This window comes from Pteropus medius, unplaced genomic scaffold, assembly GCF_902729225.1.
Source record: "Pteropus medius unplaced genomic scaffold, Ma_sr-lr_union100, whole genome shotgun sequence".
Classification (NCBI taxonomy): domain Eukaryota; kingdom Metazoa; phylum Chordata; class Mammalia; order Chiroptera; family Pteropodidae; genus Pteropus; species Pteropus medius.
This window is the reverse complement of record NW_024352148.1, coordinates 529448-547148: the sequence shown is the minus strand read 5'-3', so window position 1 is coordinate 547148 and position 17701 is coordinate 529448. Positions and strand designations below refer to the sequence as shown.

The 17701-nt window shown below is 49.4% G+C and overlaps 1 protein-coding gene across 12 annotated transcripts in view; it reads right to left on the bottom strand.

The window, feature by feature from the left end:
- ANK2 (ankyrin 2) overlaps positions 1–17701 on the bottom strand; it is a 281232-nt gene that overhangs the window by 84202 nt on the left and 179329 nt on the right. For all 12 annotated transcript variants that reach the window (XM_039846891.1, XM_039846890.1, XM_039846888.1 and 9 more), the window contains 6 exons: positions 16956–17054; positions 12459–12557; positions 7457–7654; positions 5325–5423; positions 5078–5176; positions 315–413 (listed from right to left, as the gene is read on the bottom strand). In XM_039846891.1, the coding sequence (XP_039702825.1) occupies positions 315–413; positions 5078–5176; positions 5325–5423; positions 7457–7654; positions 12459–12557; positions 16956–17054 (693 nt within the window). The remainder of the gene's footprint in view (positions 1–314; positions 414–5077; positions 5177–5324; positions 5424–7456; positions 7655–12458; positions 12558–16955; positions 17055–17701) is intronic.

Here is a 17701-nt window from a genome sequence, read left to right as displayed (position 1 = left end):
TAAAGGAATGTAATACGCATAGTGTGTACGTGACACGGGTAAAACTATAGAAATCATGAAATTAAGGAGATATACGTGAGAGTACTTTCACAGGCAAAAAAGTACTAAAATTGTCACTCAATGCTGTATTTCTTAGATACTCGATTGCACGTTTTTTCAAACCTTAATGTTTCCAAAACTGAGGTGCATTCGCCTTCAGCCTGAAAAGCTGGCCCTGAGCTCGCGGTCCAGGCCGTTTGCAGCTCAGGGACACAAACGCCCTCTCCGAAAGGCAGACCCCACATGCGCAAGGGGCGCGGCATGCCGGCACCTACCCTGGCTCTGGCGTCGACGAGGGCGCCGTTCCGCAGAAGGCACCGGACCACTTCCACCTGGCCAGCCCGGGCGGCCATGTGCAGCGCTGTCTCCCCGCGCTGCGGACACAAAGTGGGGACCATCAGTGAGCCCACTGCTCTGGGTGGGGAACAACACAGCGTGCCTTTTCATGAAGCTCGGCAACGTGCCATAAGTTTAGCAAACTATGAAAAGGCATAAGTGTTTATTATTTAGTCTGGAAAAACATAGTTTCGCATCTTCCCCGTCTTCAGAAGGATCAGAAGGATAAGCAAACAATTTTTTTTCAGCCCACACCAAACAACTGAACTTACCCAAACACCCAGGACACCCTGGGATCGCACGCTGTAACTGACCTGGTGGAGCCTAAGCTGGTTGTCGCGGTGTGAAGTTATTTCTCACTCTTTAATCTGAAATCTGTCATTGTCACACTCGGCTACTCGATTACAACTCGATCTCATTTTACTGAGGTCTAGATGCTGAAGATCAACACATTGCAAAAGGTCACATCACCTGCACCGTACTTAATGGTGCAGACTTGATTCCTTCTCAGAATTCAAAATTTCTTTCTGAAATAAACTATTACCTTATGTCTGATTTGTCTCTGTGCTATGAGACTAGACAATGACTGTTTGTAATGACATCTGACCTGTGCGGGAGGTCCCCTACTTATCACCAATGAGCATATTTAATGACGGTTGTTTGGAAAAACTACTGGGAGATGAGCAAAGCCAACGCCAACAGTGAAGTCCTGGGCATGCGGTCACTTCTCAGGAGGCCTTGTGCCCATCAAGGCACCACACTTATCAGGAAATGGTAGCATAAGCTGCAGCACAAGGGTGATGGTTACATGTAAGAGAATTTTCTTGTTGAGAAGCTGTTAATTACTGATTCTAAAAAACAGATTTGGGGGGATTTTTTAAAGTCAGTATATATATTAAAACAGATGTAGTTCTGAACAAGGCAGAAATTCACTCATTCAAATAATTTTACAGTTCTAAAGGACACAGATACTGGATGAAAGCTTATTACTTTTATTCACCTCAACTATCCTAGAAAATAAGGCTGATTTCAACTAAGTAAAGTAAACCACTCTAAATAAACTAAACTCTTGAGTTGGTTGTGGTAATTGGATAGTTCTGACAAACACCAGAGAATAATTTCTTCTGACTCCTTGCACGAGGAATCTGGGAGACTTACAGTTAGCTGCAGCACCCCCCACCCTGCCCGCCCTAGTATTAAGAGATCCCATTGCTTATAAATGAGAAGTTCATTTCAAACGAGTTGACTCTGAAAGCATTAAACCGGACGTTTACTCTAATTTTCTTTTACTGATGATTCATTCATCCTTCAATGGCCTCATTTTCTGATGATATAAGTTGACTTTTGTCAAGGAAGTGTATCTGAAGTATGCCGTCTTATAAAACGACTTACTATGAGAACAGCAACATCTGTCTTCAGACTTCGGATGTGTGGCACTTTCCCCCTTTGGAAAACTATATCTGTTTTCTGTCTAATTTAAAACCTGTCTCTAAATAGATGAGGCTAAGATCGTCTACCTGTTAAAAAACCCTCAAATCTCTAGGTCTTATAAAGGTGTAGCAATTTTACCAATTTGGGTAGAAATAAAGACAAAAATGAATTTCCTTAACAGAAGTTAAGTCAAAGAGGCCTCAGGGCACATACTCAGTGATGAGTTTACACGTCCGCTCCACCAGCCAAGCTTCGTCAGTAAAATGTTTCCCACATTAGTCTTATTATTTCCAGTCTCCTTATTTTATACTTAAAATTATTTTTATGGTATTTACACGTTTGAAATTGACGTTATACATAAAACCTAAAGTATTAACAGTTATGTTCATAGACGCCCGGCCCCTCTCCATGTGACAGGGGTCTGGCTTGACCCCTTCCTTAATGGCCCTGGGGCACCCGACTTCGCCGTGAGTTGCCCTTACTCGTTTATATTCCATTACCCTTATTTACATGTGACTATAAATAAGAAGCGAAAGAGGGCGCACACGGTTTTACTCAGCAACTTCCACTTTGTGATGGGGGGCCCCTCAGCCTATTCCACACCCTTGCTTGCTTTATCTTAAACTAATTAACTTCTAGGATCGGGAGAAAACCTTAAATGTGATAGGAAGTGTGAACCTCGCCTGGAACGTGCCGGCACCGCACACGGGACTCTGGACAGGCCCAAGGTGCTTGGTCCCCGTTCCCACGGTGTTGGCGGACGTGTTACACGTGGCGGCTCAGCCTTCTGGGTTCTAGGGGCCTCTGTGAGCTGCGTGGTGCTAACGCCCACGTGACAGGGCCAGCGCTACACGTCTGAGAGGAGCTGAGACAGAAGCGGGGCTGGCGAGAGCACGGAGGTGCTCGCGTCTGAAGCAGGACTAAGCGTTACGCCCGCTTCCCAGCGGCGAGCACGACTCTGCTGGCAGCACACAGGCTCCACTTTGGCTGTGTCAGTCGGCAAGCGTCAAAGCACGACAGAAAGCATCACACCCAAAAATGCGACATGGTCTCAGGCGACACGTAAAAGGCTCCAAGGGCAGGTCAGGGAAGGGCCGACTCCGACACAGCAGGCAGGCAGGCAGTGTCCACACGCGTCCGTCACCAACCTGCAGAGTCAGGGGCCCAGTGGCTAGACCCTCACATTCTGAGAACACACAGGCACACGGGCACCCTCGCCAGAGAAAGCCGCGTCCCTCTAAACAGAGGGTCCCCAGATTTAGCAGATAAAAATACAGAATGACCAGTTAAATTTAATTCCAGATAAATGGCAATTATTTTAGTATAAGTATGCCCTGACTTGTATTAAAAACAATCACTTGTTGTTTATTTGAAATTCAAATTTAACAGGCAGTCCTGTATTTCATCTGGCAACCCTGTCTACATGGCATCTGCTCCCTGAAAGATACATCGTACCAAAATAAAAACAAACACACAAACAACACCTGGGCAACACGCCGAGGAGAGGATTCCCTTGGCAGGAGCCTCTCGAGGTCTTATGTCGAGGGGCTGAAGGGAAAGAGCATGTAATGGACAAATAAGAACGTAAAGCGAACAGAGAACTTCATATGACTGACAGAAGATAACGTTTTGTAGACTAATTGTCAAATTTGAGAATCTTAAAGAACCTAAAACACGTCAACATTTTTATTGTTTCAATTTATATTTTATTTATTTTTATATGAAAATCTACCTATAGCATTTTTTGCAGAGTAGAGGATGTCAGTATGGCGTAAACCCATAGCTCTCAAATAATTTGGAATTGGGCAGTTAGGAAGCAAATTAAAGTGGCCACAGAATCACACAACCGTTTCATATGAATTTTCTTTGACAACTTTGCAAAAGTCTCCCCTCAAAAAGATGACCTCAGGAGACTTTAATCAAGCATCACACGGCATATGTGAAACTTGCTCGTGTTACTACTATGACACGATAGCATGATGTGACAGTCTCGCCGTTGCTGCTATGATGCCATGAGGCGAACGTGGAGAACGCAGCAGAACGAGAAAGAGCACAGGGCACTTCTGGGCAGAGCTGCTGGTCTGTACACACCTCAGTTAAGAAACGGAGAGGCGGTCACCTCTGAACAAGCAAGGGATGACGTGCATTTCTTTTAAAGTTCTAAGAAGTGACTACAAATTAAACTCCAGTTGGCACGTTGTGAAATTACTTATTCTTAACGGAGTAAAGATAAGCATATAACATTGTTACTTTAGGGCCAATAAGCTATAATTAGGGAAATTTAGAAACATAGACTTTATAATTCAATTCTTTAATGGCTTTATGCTCCAATTTTGAATAACGAGAAGAGGGAGTATTAAGTGATATTTAAAATAAAAAAAATTTTCCCATGGATTTTTGTCCACGCATCACACACTTCAGCACAGAAACGGTGTGAAAATAGAAAGAAATGAGAATGCGAGAGGGAACACGAAACAGAGTGAAACTGAACGTTCTGTTTCCCAACTCAAAGGCAATGAGACTTCGAAAACCGGGGACAGGCGCCCGCCGGCTGACTGCTGGAGAAAACATGCTTCGTTAACACCAGGCAGCCTGCTCGTGGGGCGGGGGTAAGCGCTAGCTCTGCCTCGCCCTGAAGGCGCCACGCGGGGCCCACTGAGCTCAGACCGGAGGGAGGGCCCTGCACAGGGGGAAGCCAGGCTGGGGCCCGATGAGGGCGGAGGGGCTGACTCTGGACAGTGGGGGAGCAAAGCAGACTGGGAGCAGAAACCCTGACCTGTGTTTGGTGGGGGGCTGTGGGCAGCCACTACTGAGGGGCAGGATGACAGCTGCCTGCAGACCCACGTTCCCACGCCAAAACGAAAACTCGGCATGAGGGGGGAGGGAGGCAGGTCAGGGTGCCTAGCTGCGGCCTGTCCCTGGTCAGCGGTCTGGGACGACCGGGTGCAGGAGTAACATGGCCAGGGCGGGACCCTCTGCGCCTGCGGGGAGCCCCGTGGGCTTCCTCCAGCCCCCCTTCGAAGCTCGGCCAGAGGTGCTGCGACCTGGCGCTTTGTTCAAACACACGCACGCAGGATGCGTGCTGGGTGCTGGCTCCGCGGGGGCCAAACGGCCCGCAGCCTCTGTCTGGTTTTCTGCCTCACTGCCCGCCACCAAGGCGGCTGTCAGCGTTTCTCTAGCGTGTCCCCGGGCGCCGTGACAGCAGGCACGCGACACCCCACACACACCCTCTCTGCCGCACAGCGCTCGCTCCGGCCCCAGCCATACTCACAACGTTAGTGACATCGGGAGAGGCGCCGTTCTGCAGCAGCAGCAGGACAATGTTCAAGTGGCCCATGAAGGCAGCCACGTGCACTGGTGTGAGGCCAGACTGCGGAACAAAGCGACAGCAGTTTTACTCCTCTGCACGGGGTCTGGGCTTCTTCACAAAATGAAACTGAGCGGAGAGGACAGAGGTGGCAAGAGGAGGGGCAGAGAGGAAGAGGGGGTGCTTCGTGACAAGCCGGAGCGCTCTCTACCTCTGTGACAGCTTGGATGGAAGCCCCGTATTTCACCAGCAGTTCCATGACTTTGATGCGGTTTTTCTTGCAGGCAATGTGCAGTGGAGTAAAACCGTTCTGTGCAAAAGACAATCGAGTTAGTTGAAAACATGCAGAAACGATTCTCACACAACTCCATGCTGGCACACGGCAGGCGCGAATGCTACATCGTCCCCTGTCGCCATGTCTTCTAATGCTGCAGGTGTTGGGATTTGGAAAGAGAGGTGACGGAGCGTTCCCGCAGCGCTGAGCTTGCTTGCGTGGGGTGGGTCTGCACGTAACCCTGTTTGTGTGGTTACAGAGAAAGGAGCGAGGACACGACGTGGGCCTACTCTTCCAGGAAGGAAAAACCCGAGAGGCTGTGGAGCAGTGACTGCCCAGGCCACAGAACGACTTGACAACGCATCCGAGACAAGCACGCTCCTTCCTGATGCAGGGCCATTGCTCAGAGCGTACAGACCATTCATCTGTTTGACCTCAGAAATCCAAGAGCGTGACTGCCTTTCAATAAACGTTCCACCACTTCCTTCATGGAGAAGGTGTTGCAAATTAGCAGAAATCGTTACTTATGTTGATAACTTTTTATACCCAGAACTTATTTAGCTTATATTAAAATATCTTTATAAGGAGTGGTATGTTAGGAAAAATCACGTTGATAATATTTTATACCTCGACATTATATTTCTTATATTACTAAGTTTTTATAAGATATGTCCATCGAATATATTTTATAAAGAAACCATTATGAAATTCCTGAATATTTTCAAGAAAACTATGCAGAATTTCTGGAATAACTGGAAGGAGATGCCTCTCGGAGACAAAGGGGTGTGGAAAGGCCCTTAAGGCACTTCCGAACTTTTCAAAGTAGGCTACCATGTAGGAATTGGAGCGGATTACATAAAAATTTGTTAACTATCCCCATGCTCCACCCTTACGTGTACATTTAAGTATCATATTTTTATTTGCAGTGACCCCTATATACAGAATAGTTGTATCTATTCTACCAGTTAACAGTTTCTCAGGCCCCATGGGGACGGACCATCAGTCAGTATTTCTCTACATTAGCAGTTCTTCGGAAAGCAGACTTAATGGTCTGACTTAACCTACGGCTTATTCTTCATTATGTTGTTAAGTCAGTTCCCATTTATGAGCTGTGTAATAAGCCAGATGTCAAGACCCACATGTATATGCATCACTTAAAAGCTCTGTAATTATCAGATCGTGATATTGGATGAGCGTACTGACCACCGTCTGATTGAAAACGAGTATTTTCCTCCTTGTGAGAAAACAAATATCCTTATATAACTGCACATAACCCTAAAAGTACATTTGCTTCCCCAGCAATGAGGAATAACTTGATTTCAGTGGAAAGCTGGAATTTTGTAACAAACCTAAGATTTAATATTTGATAAGCGTAATGGCATTCTCTCAGATAGTATCTGTAGACTAATCTAGCTGAATGAATCATGAAACGTCTGGAAAAAAGGTTCGCTTTTAGTTCGAGACCTGGAAACAAGAGGCTTGAGTGAGCACACGGCTAATGCTCCCGACTATCACAGTCAGGACGTAAAGGACGCGCGGAGGGTTGGACTCGGGGACACAGAAGCTGCCCCAGGGACCGCCTCCTGCAGCCCCCTCAAGCAGCTCTGGGGCGTCTGCACAACACCCCCTGAAGCATGGAGATGCCGGGCACCGGGTCCATCGGCCAGCGCCGGGCGGGCAGCCGGCGAGGAGGCCCCCGTGATGCTGCCCCGGCCTCCGCGCGGCGACGCGCTCTCCACGCGCCACCTTCTTTTCCAAAGAGCTTGATGGAGTTCAACTTTTCACGCTTTTATCCTGACTCTGTATAGGGGTGCTTAGAACTTATTTTGTAACTCCTTATTTTTCAAATTCTGTTTCCCAGAGGTTGCCTGCCTCCCGGCCACGGGCTGGTCGTGCAGATGCTGCCGTGCTGCCCGCGGACGCCTGCCCCGCCCCACCGGTTACGGCACTCTGGGAAGGCAGGAAGGTGGCAATGGCGCAGCTGGCTGCGCATCTGTGACTGTGACTGCTGGTGTCCGCACCGTGGCGTGGCCACGGGGTCACCTACCCTCACTTGTTCCCAGCCTTACCAGGGCCCTGGCATTCGGATTGGCCCTCTTGTCCAGGAGGAGCTTGGTGACGCGGTAGTGGCCGCAGTGTGCGGCGACGTGGAGGGCCGTCAGGTAGTCCAGCGTGACGTCGTCCACAGGCGCCTTGTGCTGCAGCAGGTGCTTCACACACTCCACGTGGTCCCCCTGCGCGGCCATGTGCAGCGGAGACAGCCCATTCTGTGCGCCAAAACAAAACCCGCCATTCCCGGTCAGTCATCACAGTCAGGCTCTGAAACACGACACCATCAGTTCTCGACCTCTGACACGGTGGTAGGGGAAAAAGTTTTTCTATTTGACATCTAAATATACAGCAGATTGCATCTGACAGAGAAGGACGCTCAGAGAACACTTACTTTCATAATTATGCTATTCTTAGGCAAAAACAGAAATGAGTATGTCATGAATGAAAACATTCTATGTGTGGCTATGCAGCTGGATCTCACAATTATTAGGCTGACAGTAGTAGATACAGGTGATCATGATGCTTAAATTACTCATATCCAATTCTATACACAGAAATCCACGTTCAATTAATCTCTCTGCATGAACTTTATTCTACACAGAGAGGCAGACGACGAAGGATGGGCTCTAGATCCACGATTCCTTCTGTCACAGGACACGAACTGGACTTGGACAGGTGGTCAGGTCACAGCTAGTAGAGTGTAAGGCAAATGTGGGGTAGGGTCAAGGACACGCAACTTTTAAATTTTGACTACAATCTAATGTATGAGCACCACTGCCACCCAAAACGGCTTTAGCCTTAGTTCTCGCAGGTCAACTTGGGAATACAAAACAGCACGTAATTCACTGATGACTATCAGTATAGGTAAGACTCTCATTTTTTGAAGTTAAATAAATAAGCTCACAGGAAAAAATGTGTAAAATAAGGAAAGAAACTAAATTAGAAAAAAACGTGCCCATTCAAGAGAGTGGTTCTTCCTTATCCATGTAAATAGGGCCACTGAGAAAAAATTCTTCCTGGTGTCCAGTATGGCAGTCGTTTCATTCCAAGAAGCAGGTACTGGACAGGGAGCCAGAACAGGCCCGTGCCCTCCGTGGGCCACTGGCACGGCGGTCTCAGCAGCGGGCGGGCACGTGGAGACGGGCCCCTGAACTCCCGGCTGTGCTGCCGCGAGACTCTGCCAGCATCGCTTCGCTTCTGAGCTTCTCTCTGTTCGTAACGATCGCCTTTACGTTTAGAACGTCATAAAATAAGCTTAGAAAGGAAGAGCGAGTTGACGGGGAGGGATCGCACACCGGGGGGAGGCCCGGGGGAGGGCGCACGGGCCGTGGCACTGTTGGGCCTGGTGTGTCGCAGGGTCTCTGACGCTCCATCAGTCCTAATGCTGCTCTGTCCACGTAAAGGCGACGTGGCAAAGAAGAGCTTCACCATTGACCCGTCTGCTCATTATGACCAACTCAAGCCCCGAGGGAGCAGCAGGGCCCCGTCTCCCCATCGCCTGCATCCTCAGTGGTGGCAGGTGGCCCGGCGAGGACGAACTGAAATGGAGTGTGTTAGGTCACCCACGCTGAGGAGCAGCGGAGCTGAGGCTGGCCGCAGGAGTCAGCACGGGTGGGGTTTGGGGACGTGTCCGGCAGTGGCCTCCAGCAGACAGCACGACCTCACGGAAGACGAGGAAGGTGGGCGCTGGTCCTGCTGAGCATGCTGTGTGGGGACCGCCCGCCCCGCGGACTCACAGTAAGGCGAGGGCAGCTGAAGGCAAGTGACAGAGGAGCAGTTGAGAGGAGGAGACCAGAGCAGGGTCTCTGACCCCCCAGAATGAGCTGGTGCTGTTGGGAGGGTTAGGACAGCACTGTCACGCCAGCTGCACCGAGGACCACCAGGCGCGGGAAAGGGCGGTGGCCGACCAGGGGCTCCTGCCCTCGTCCAGCAGGTGGACGCGAGCTGCACCGGGCGGTGGTAAGGGGCCTGCTAAGAAGCTGCTGACTTAGTGACATGTTCTGGAGGGAAAGGTGACAAGGTTTGGTGACAGGACGTGGAAAGAGAGAGAAGGAGAAGAGCCAAGCGCTACATGAGGCCTGAGAAACGGGAAGTACGGGATGGCCGCGAACCGAGGTGAGACAGACCTTGCGGGGATCAGGTGTGGGCGTGCGGGGAGCAGCAGGCCCTGAATTTTGGACTTCCTGAACACGAGAGGCTGGACAGACGTCCCGGCAGCCACGGCGAGCCGACATCTGCACACACAGCTCCGCGATGCACATCTGTGTGTCATCGGCACGTGGGTAGGAGTCACAGACAGAAGCGGACGAGACTTCTTGCGTGGACAGACAGAAGACACAAGACGGGCCTCCGCAGGTTCTACGTCCACACGTCTGACAACGTGGAGGGACTAAGGTCTGAGAAGTGACAGCTGGACAAACAGGTGGAGCTGGCAGAGCGCCATGTCCCAGAAGGCAGGTAAGCAGAGTTCTGAGCAGGGAGGAGCAAGTGGTGTGTCAGGTGACAGTGACGAGTGAACAGACAATGCAGGCCTGGGTCAGTTGCTGCCTAGACAGGAAGTGAGGCAGGGCCATGGAAATCCTCTACTGATTGCTTCCATTTTCTCAGTGTTGTGGGAAGTGGAGTCAAAGAAAAAAGTTGTAAAAGTTTGAAGAAAGAAGGAAAAGTACAGAACGCTCAGAGAGCAGGCGTGAGAGTGAGCAGAGCGGGAGTAGGGGCGGCCTGGGGTCAGGGGTCACGGACGTAAAGCCAGCCGTTGTGCATCTGGGTGTCTGCTGCCGCCACAGGCGCTGCCAGATTCAAGTTGACTTGATCAGGGTGACGTGGCTACGTCAGGGACGGGCGTGAATCACTACATCTTCGTGGTGGGCAAATGTGAGGGAGCTGGATGAACCATGGACACAGACACGGTGACAGGCAGGCCCAGCAGAATGCACACGTTGAGGGGCTGGGGCTCCAGAGGGAGTCGGCGGAGGCACAGACGGGTGGGGGGTCATGCTGAGGCTGGAGCCGGGGGGTCAGACAGACAAGTTATGGAGCGTTCACTGTCCCCAAACTGAGAGGCCAACCAGAAGGCCCATCTGCAGCTCTTGCCAAGACCATTCACGTCATGAAGGATTAGGACGCGGGTGTGGAGAAGAGCCACACTTTGCTGAGCTAGAGCCTTCAAGAACAAGGGGGAGTGACAAGTAGACAGACGAATGTTTGCTTGAAGGAGGAATGATGGGTAATTCAAAGCTGAGAGTCTTCACGGGGCGGGGGACAGTCTGGCGTGTGGTGTCGTCCACTCCCAGGCCCTGGAATCTGGCGCTGGCTCATCTTCATGTCCTCGCTCTGCGCGGAGCTCTACCTTTGTGACGGTCGCCCTGTCCAGCTCGTCCACTTAAACTCTGAGCTCCTTAAAACGTGGACTGTGTAGTATTGACCTCGATAGCCCCTCGGGGCCTGGAACGCACCCTGGCACGTGGAAGCTGCTCACCACGACAGCTGGGTGGCACACGCACGACTGAATAAGTGCATGAATGAATGAATACATGAACACAGTCACGCCATCACAGACTCTTTATGCTGGATCCTTACTCATGAATCACATTCGATTTTACAAGAAGCTTTAAAAAAAATCCAACTAGGTAATCCACAGTCTTCACCAATGATACGACAATTAACGGGCAAACTCTGTAGATGAGATTATTTTGTAGTTCGTGGAACAGCGTCCTCGGCCTAGCCTCAATTTTATGTAGACTTTATTGGTTGTAACGTGGCTGGTCTGAAATCCTGTTATTTCTATTTAAATTTCAATCTGTTTCCTCCATTAAACTTTCCATAATTACATCTGCATTATGCAGCCCGAAGTGTTGTATTTTAAAGACAGGTCTCCACAACAGTCTATTGTAGGTGTAACAGTAAAAATAACTAAGGGCATTTGTTTCTGTTCTGCGTTTCTGATCTGAAGACACCCTTTCACGGCCTGGGGGGCATATCTTTAAAGACCATGTTCATTGTACACATATTTCAAATGTGTGGGGTACTTTGTGCTCTAAATAATTTCACTTAAATATTCAATTAAAATATAGCATACATTGAAAAATATTTCCTTGTGTTGGCTGCCTTGTTTTTCTCGGCTTACCTCAGTGACAGCATCAGTGGATACCAATCCTCCTATTCAGGGGGTTGGGGGGTGAAAGGGGGAGACAACATTAAGAAATGTCCCTCACCTAAGTTTCTGTTATATTTAGGGATCCAAGGGTTGCTGCTTATCCCGTTAAATAGCTGTATGACTGTGTTCGATTTGTGTTTCATGATAGCTTTTGGTAATGCAAAGTAAGGCTAAAAACAGGGAAGTGTACAGTAATAAACCTTTAAAACTATTTTATAATGAAAACCTGCAATAAATCAGCTTGTCGCCTGGTTGTTATCGACGTGGATATGAGTTTTACCCGTGGCTGAGCATACTGATGAAATGCGACACGAAGGCGAGCCAGCCGTGCCGTGCCGTGCCGTGCAGAGCAGCAGCTTGCTTGACCTTTTTTTTTCTTTTTGACCACCCCTCTAGGAGGCCGGTGCTCACCTGTGCTCTGCACATCACCAACGAACCCCAGCTGCAACCAACCAGTGTGTCGCTGAGTCATGCTTTTTACTAGGTCCAACCAGAAAGCTAGAAGATTAATGTTGTATTGCTAACTGTGCTGCTTTAAAAGGTAATCCTACGTTAACACAGCCATCTCAGAGTACCGTAAAAACGTAGACTCACGGAACGTGAGCTATTCCCATTTACATGCAATACAGCAATATTTACATTTCCATGTGCAGTAAGAATAGCAGGAAAATGCAGAAAGAATGAGAAGGCATACCTTGCATACATCTTACCGCAGGTATTTGTTCATTTTAAATACTTTTAGAAGTTTGACAAGTTACTCATTCTTAGCGCAAATGCACCAAGGAATAGCATAGCGCACGCCTGACACTTTACTCCACGCAGAACAGAGCTGCAGAGGGTGGCCGCGCGGGCCCACGACTCACCTTCGTCCTGGCCAGCAAGGGCGCGCCCCGCTCCAGCACCAGCTCCACCACCTGCTCGTGCCCGCTCCTCGCTGCGCAGTGAAGTGGCGTCAGCCCGTCCTGCCAAGCAAGTGGGAGTCAGGCCTGAGTCCACTTTCTTTTTAAACCAAGTCTGCATCTACTGCCACCTCGAAGACGGTTTCCTGAACTCCGTCCCAGTGACTCAGCAGACCGTGAAATGACAGGGACGGGGAGTGAGGGAGAAAACAAGACAGTGGGCAGAAGACAGAGCCAGGGCCAGGAGGGGACAGGTGCCCGCGTGCTGGGGAAGCCCGCGACGCGGACGCCCCGCTGCCTGGAGCTCGCCCAGAGCTTGCACTGCGACGCCGTTCTCACCTGCGTCACCTAAACACAACTCGTACCTAAAATTCTCCTTTACCTAATTTTATCCATCTATGTTCTCTCTTGAATTGTCACTATTTTCATAAATTTTTCTGAAACACTCCCTGAGGATGGTGAAAGGAAAGGGTTATTTTTTCACTTTCTGCTAAAGGTTTCCACACGTTTTTCACCCACGAACTACATAATTATTTCTCGAAGATAACATTTATTAAAAATGCAGTGAAACAGCGTCAAATACATTTGTGGCGCAACTGCATGTTGTTTATAGAGCTGTCTGGCTGGGTACTTCGCAGGCAGTTTCTGACCTTGGCGCATCCCAGATACCCTGGGCTCTGGGTTTAACCTCTCCTGAGGGTGGCATGGCCAGAAAGCAGAGGAGGTGGGAAATATGAGACCAAATGTAAGAATGATGGACAAAAAGTGAGAGCAAATGAAACCCTGATCATGTAAACTAAGTGGTAATTCCAGGATTCGGGAAAGAAAAATGGAGTCTCAAAGGGCAAGAGGCTGAGGCAGCAGGCAGCGGTGGAGGAAGGGAGGGTGGCAGGAGCCAAGAGGACCCAGCAGCTTCAGATCTGCCCAGAGCCCCAACACCCCTCTCTGTGTCTCTCACCCAGGCTGGGCCCTGGGTGACTTGCCTCCTAGGGAATACAGTTCACCTACAGTCTTCCCAACCCGGTGTCCTGGGGTCCTCTGAGAGACCCCCCAGATCCGTGTCTACCTTCCCCGCCCACTGCGTGTCTGCAGACAGACCCCTCGGGATTACATGGCGGGGCTCCCTGCCCTCTGGCTTCAGGCTGCGCCAGTCAAGGAGAAACATCTGACCGCTTTGCAGGGAGCCACTCCGAGGGGGGCTCCAAAGTCTGGCTGTGGCTCCGCCAAAGGTCACGCCTGCGCCAAAGCTGCTTTCTGCCTCCTCCAGGTCCCCCCGACGTCCTGGTAACCTCTTCCACCTCTGCCCCTGCAGGTCTGGGATGGGGGCGAGCCCTGCTGTCCCAACCCCAGAGACACTCACTGTCCTGTTGCCTTCCCTACAGTCCACTTCGAGTTACACACAGCCCCGTCAACGATCTCTGCTCAGTCATCAGAGCCGAGTGCCATCCGCTCTTGGCGAGGACCTTGGATCACGGCTCCGCGCTGTGTCACGTCCATTCAGCCGCTATCGGACCCGGGACAACCAAAATAGACCTGGAATTTCTGGGCCCGGGGAACTGGCGTGAAAAGCCTGCCTGCCATTCCCGCAAAAGTCACTGAACTCATGCAGCCAGGATGCCGAGTTCGTTTAAGTTTGCCGGAGAGGACCCTCGAAAAGAACGGTGGGCAGAGGGGTGAAGACGCTGCCGCCCGGCCCCTCGGTGACAGGCGTGTGGCGGAGCCCCAGAGCGCCCCCTGCCACGGTCGTCTAACATCTGGGGGAGCCTCTCCCGCCCGTGATCCTGCGGGGGCTGCGCAGGGATCCGGAGCGTGAGAAACCGCACTGGGAGCATGAAGGCATTCTGAGCCATGGTCCCCCACGCGGGCTCGGGAGTCACACAGCCCCGCGTGTGTGTCAGCTCCGCCACCGCAGGTGACTCTCTGAGGCTCGGCTTCACGATATATAGAATGGGCACAATTTTTCTTACCCTATTTCATTTACAGCCCGTGTGACACATGAGGAGATGCTGCCTTAGACCGTTTTTAGGAAAAGGTGTTTCCTATGGATTACTTGAAATATGCGTCGTGTGACCATGTGGAAACGTCCAAAACACAGAAAAACAACGGGAAAATATGGAGAACACACAAAAAACCACAAGCACATCACGAAGCATAAAGATTAAATGGGTTCTAATCCTACATTTTCCTGAGGCAATCCATCTGCCTTATAAAGGACTGTGAATTACATCAAATTCAGGTTGCCCAACACGCTCAATCTGAGTGGATTTGGGTATCTTCTACAAACGAGACCATCTCGTTATTGAGAAAAAACTCATCAAGGTTTTGTAGTCAAAGATTTTTAAAATTTAAGTTCGTTTTTTACTTAAATCCCTGAGACTGTGTTCACAGGTCACGCTGGATTCCCCTCCAGAACCTTCCTCCCTGTGTCCTCCGTCTTCGCAGGGTGAGAGAGGTTCCACGCCCGTCGGCCGTTCATCAAAGCGGACAGCACTATCAGAAGCGTTTTATCTGGCCAGCCCTCCATGAGGCAGCCGCTCCGTCTGAAGCCTCCATGCCAGGCGACTCCTGCCACAAACTAAGCCGAGCCGACCTCACACTCCTTGGAACTCATTTTCCCCTTCAGCAGTCTTGTTTCTCAAATGGAGACCTGCTATTTTCTCAAAAGCAAACAAATGCTTGCTCCCTAAGCCGTCAGGAAGACGAAGCGAGGTGGTATTTGCGCAGCGCTTCGCCAGGCGCCGGAACAGCGCGTGCCCGTGGCGACCGGCAGCACCGCTGCTATTTAATTACTGCTCCGAATAACGAGGGCCGGGCCTGCCCGGTGCCGACGCACCGAATTTTGTTCATCACCCTTTAATGTTTTTGTATAGTTTTACTGTTTGCACTGAAATATGTATTTCAATATTTTAACCAGAAACTTTATATGGAATATCTCCGTAGTTAAATAATAAATAAGTTTAAAAATAAAAAAGAATAATGACCTTAATAAAACCTAAATTAACGACACCATTTTTCACTAGCCGTAAAGTTTGTTCTCACATTAGGGTGAGGTGTTTCAGACCCCAGAACACAGGGGCTCTGGTGATGATGTCTCTGCGTCCACACCAGCTCTAGCCAGGGGCGGGAATGCCACTGATGCAGAATGTCCCAGAAACTGGCATGCTAACGTGACACAGATGCTCTGGACCGAACGCCGTACAGAGAGAAAGGAGGCCAGGAGAGCAGCGCTCTCTGAGGTCGTTCATTAAAGGCCGGAATGCAGAGTCTGGGGCTGGTGCAGGTGCCAGGACCTCAACGAGGAAGAGGCTCAATAAACAGAAACACCTGCTGGCCCCGACAGCCGCAAGGGGACTGGATTCCATCCCTACTCTCTGGAACGAGAACAGGAAGTCCCAGAACCAAACAAGGCGAAGAGAAAATGTCACGGGGGACACAGACTATCCGCCATCTTCCACACACTTTTTACACCATGCATTTCAAAATTTTCGAATTATGGGAATGTTTAAAGTTTTTCTGAAGTCTATAATTAACCAAATCTGCTCCAGAGGACTAAAGTTGAATTACCAGTTTAGTGTTTAAGCAAGTAAGTGAATATAATTTCAGTATCATAATCAAATATTATAAGCTCAGCAATTTACCCACCTTAGCAAAAAAAAAGATAAAACAATAGTTAGTAAGAATTAATTTTCACACAACCCTACGAGTTAGGTCTGTTATTTGCTTAAGTTCAGGAAGGCAGATAAACTGCTAAGATCACACAGCCAGTAAGCGGGAGAGGCAGAATCTGGAATCAGGTGGTCTGCCTGCCTTCCGAGTCTGCACTTCTCATAGCTGCATTCTGCCTAACTGATTATTTGCCAGAAGTACATAAAAACTCAGAATTATGTTTTACTTAGCAAGTTCGAAAAATAAAGAAAGAGCACGGCTTCTTACTGATGCCATGTGTGAAGGGGCAACATAAGCACCTGCCTTCCTTCTGTAAACATAACACCAGAGCTGCTGCTCAGGATGGTGTAGCGTGACCACTGAAGCGAAATGGTTTAGGAACTGGTAAGTCAGAAGCAAAAGACATTCAACATGTATTAAAATACTCAACATAAAAATCGCACTCAGAGCTAACGCACACTGACAAGTTGGGGTTCTCGGAGCTCGCAACTAAACAAAGCAGAGACACCCGAGTCCAGTCCTTGACCTCTGTTCCCAGAAAATCGGTGAGCGACAGCTTGGCAAGCGACCTCACTGAGGGGCTGGCACTCTGCTTCTCTGGGCACGTATGAGCAAACGTCAATTCCACTTTGCAGTGTGAAACCTTTACATATACTGTCTGAGGTTTAAATCCAATCTGAGAAAGCAATCTCCCTGAAACTGCGCTGCGTGTGTTTAGGGGCTGGCATTTTAGGGGGCCTGCTAAAAGAAGACGAAACAGCGTCACACGGTAGGAAACGGAGCACAGACACTCACCCTGGTTTTGGCATCGATCTGCCCACCGCGATCCAGGAGCAGCTTCACCATGTTCGTGTTCCCCCGTTTGGAGGCCACATGCAGGGGAGTGATCCCATTCTGCACCAGGAGAGAAAACAAGAAGACTGTGTCCCAGGGCACAGGGGAGGCAGGGCCTACGTGGTAACCTGACCCAAGGTTTCTACCTTTCAGTGTCTTCAATTGTTGAGGAACGAAGAAAGCACACAAAGCATAAAGCACTTTAGAGAATAAAAAAACGGAATAAAACTGTATAACCAAGTCAATACCTACGATAGGCGTAGTGAATGCACACGTCACCACCTAAGACAAAGGGAGCACGTCTGCGTCACAGAAAGTTTCAGACTCGACTGAGGCTGGAACCTGAGTCCAAAGTCTTTCTTTCTATAACCCCATCTGCTTAAAGAATTTGGGCTCTCAGAGTTTTTACAGTTCATTTATTGACTTGAAGATGAGGCTCATTCACGATTCGTGACGTGCTCTTTAAATTCAGTGCTCACGCTGATGTCAGAATTAATATCCTCCTAAACTGCTGCAAATGATTTGTGTGCATGAGAATTTCAACATTCTTATTTTTCACTTACTGGGTTCTGATGACTTCCTGCAATTCGAAGGGGAAAAAAACACGAAAAATCTACTATCTCTAGCACAGATACAGGCAAAAAATAAATAAATACAGCCTTTCCTGGTGTTCATTTTTCCTCTACTGAAATGCCCACATCCTGCCC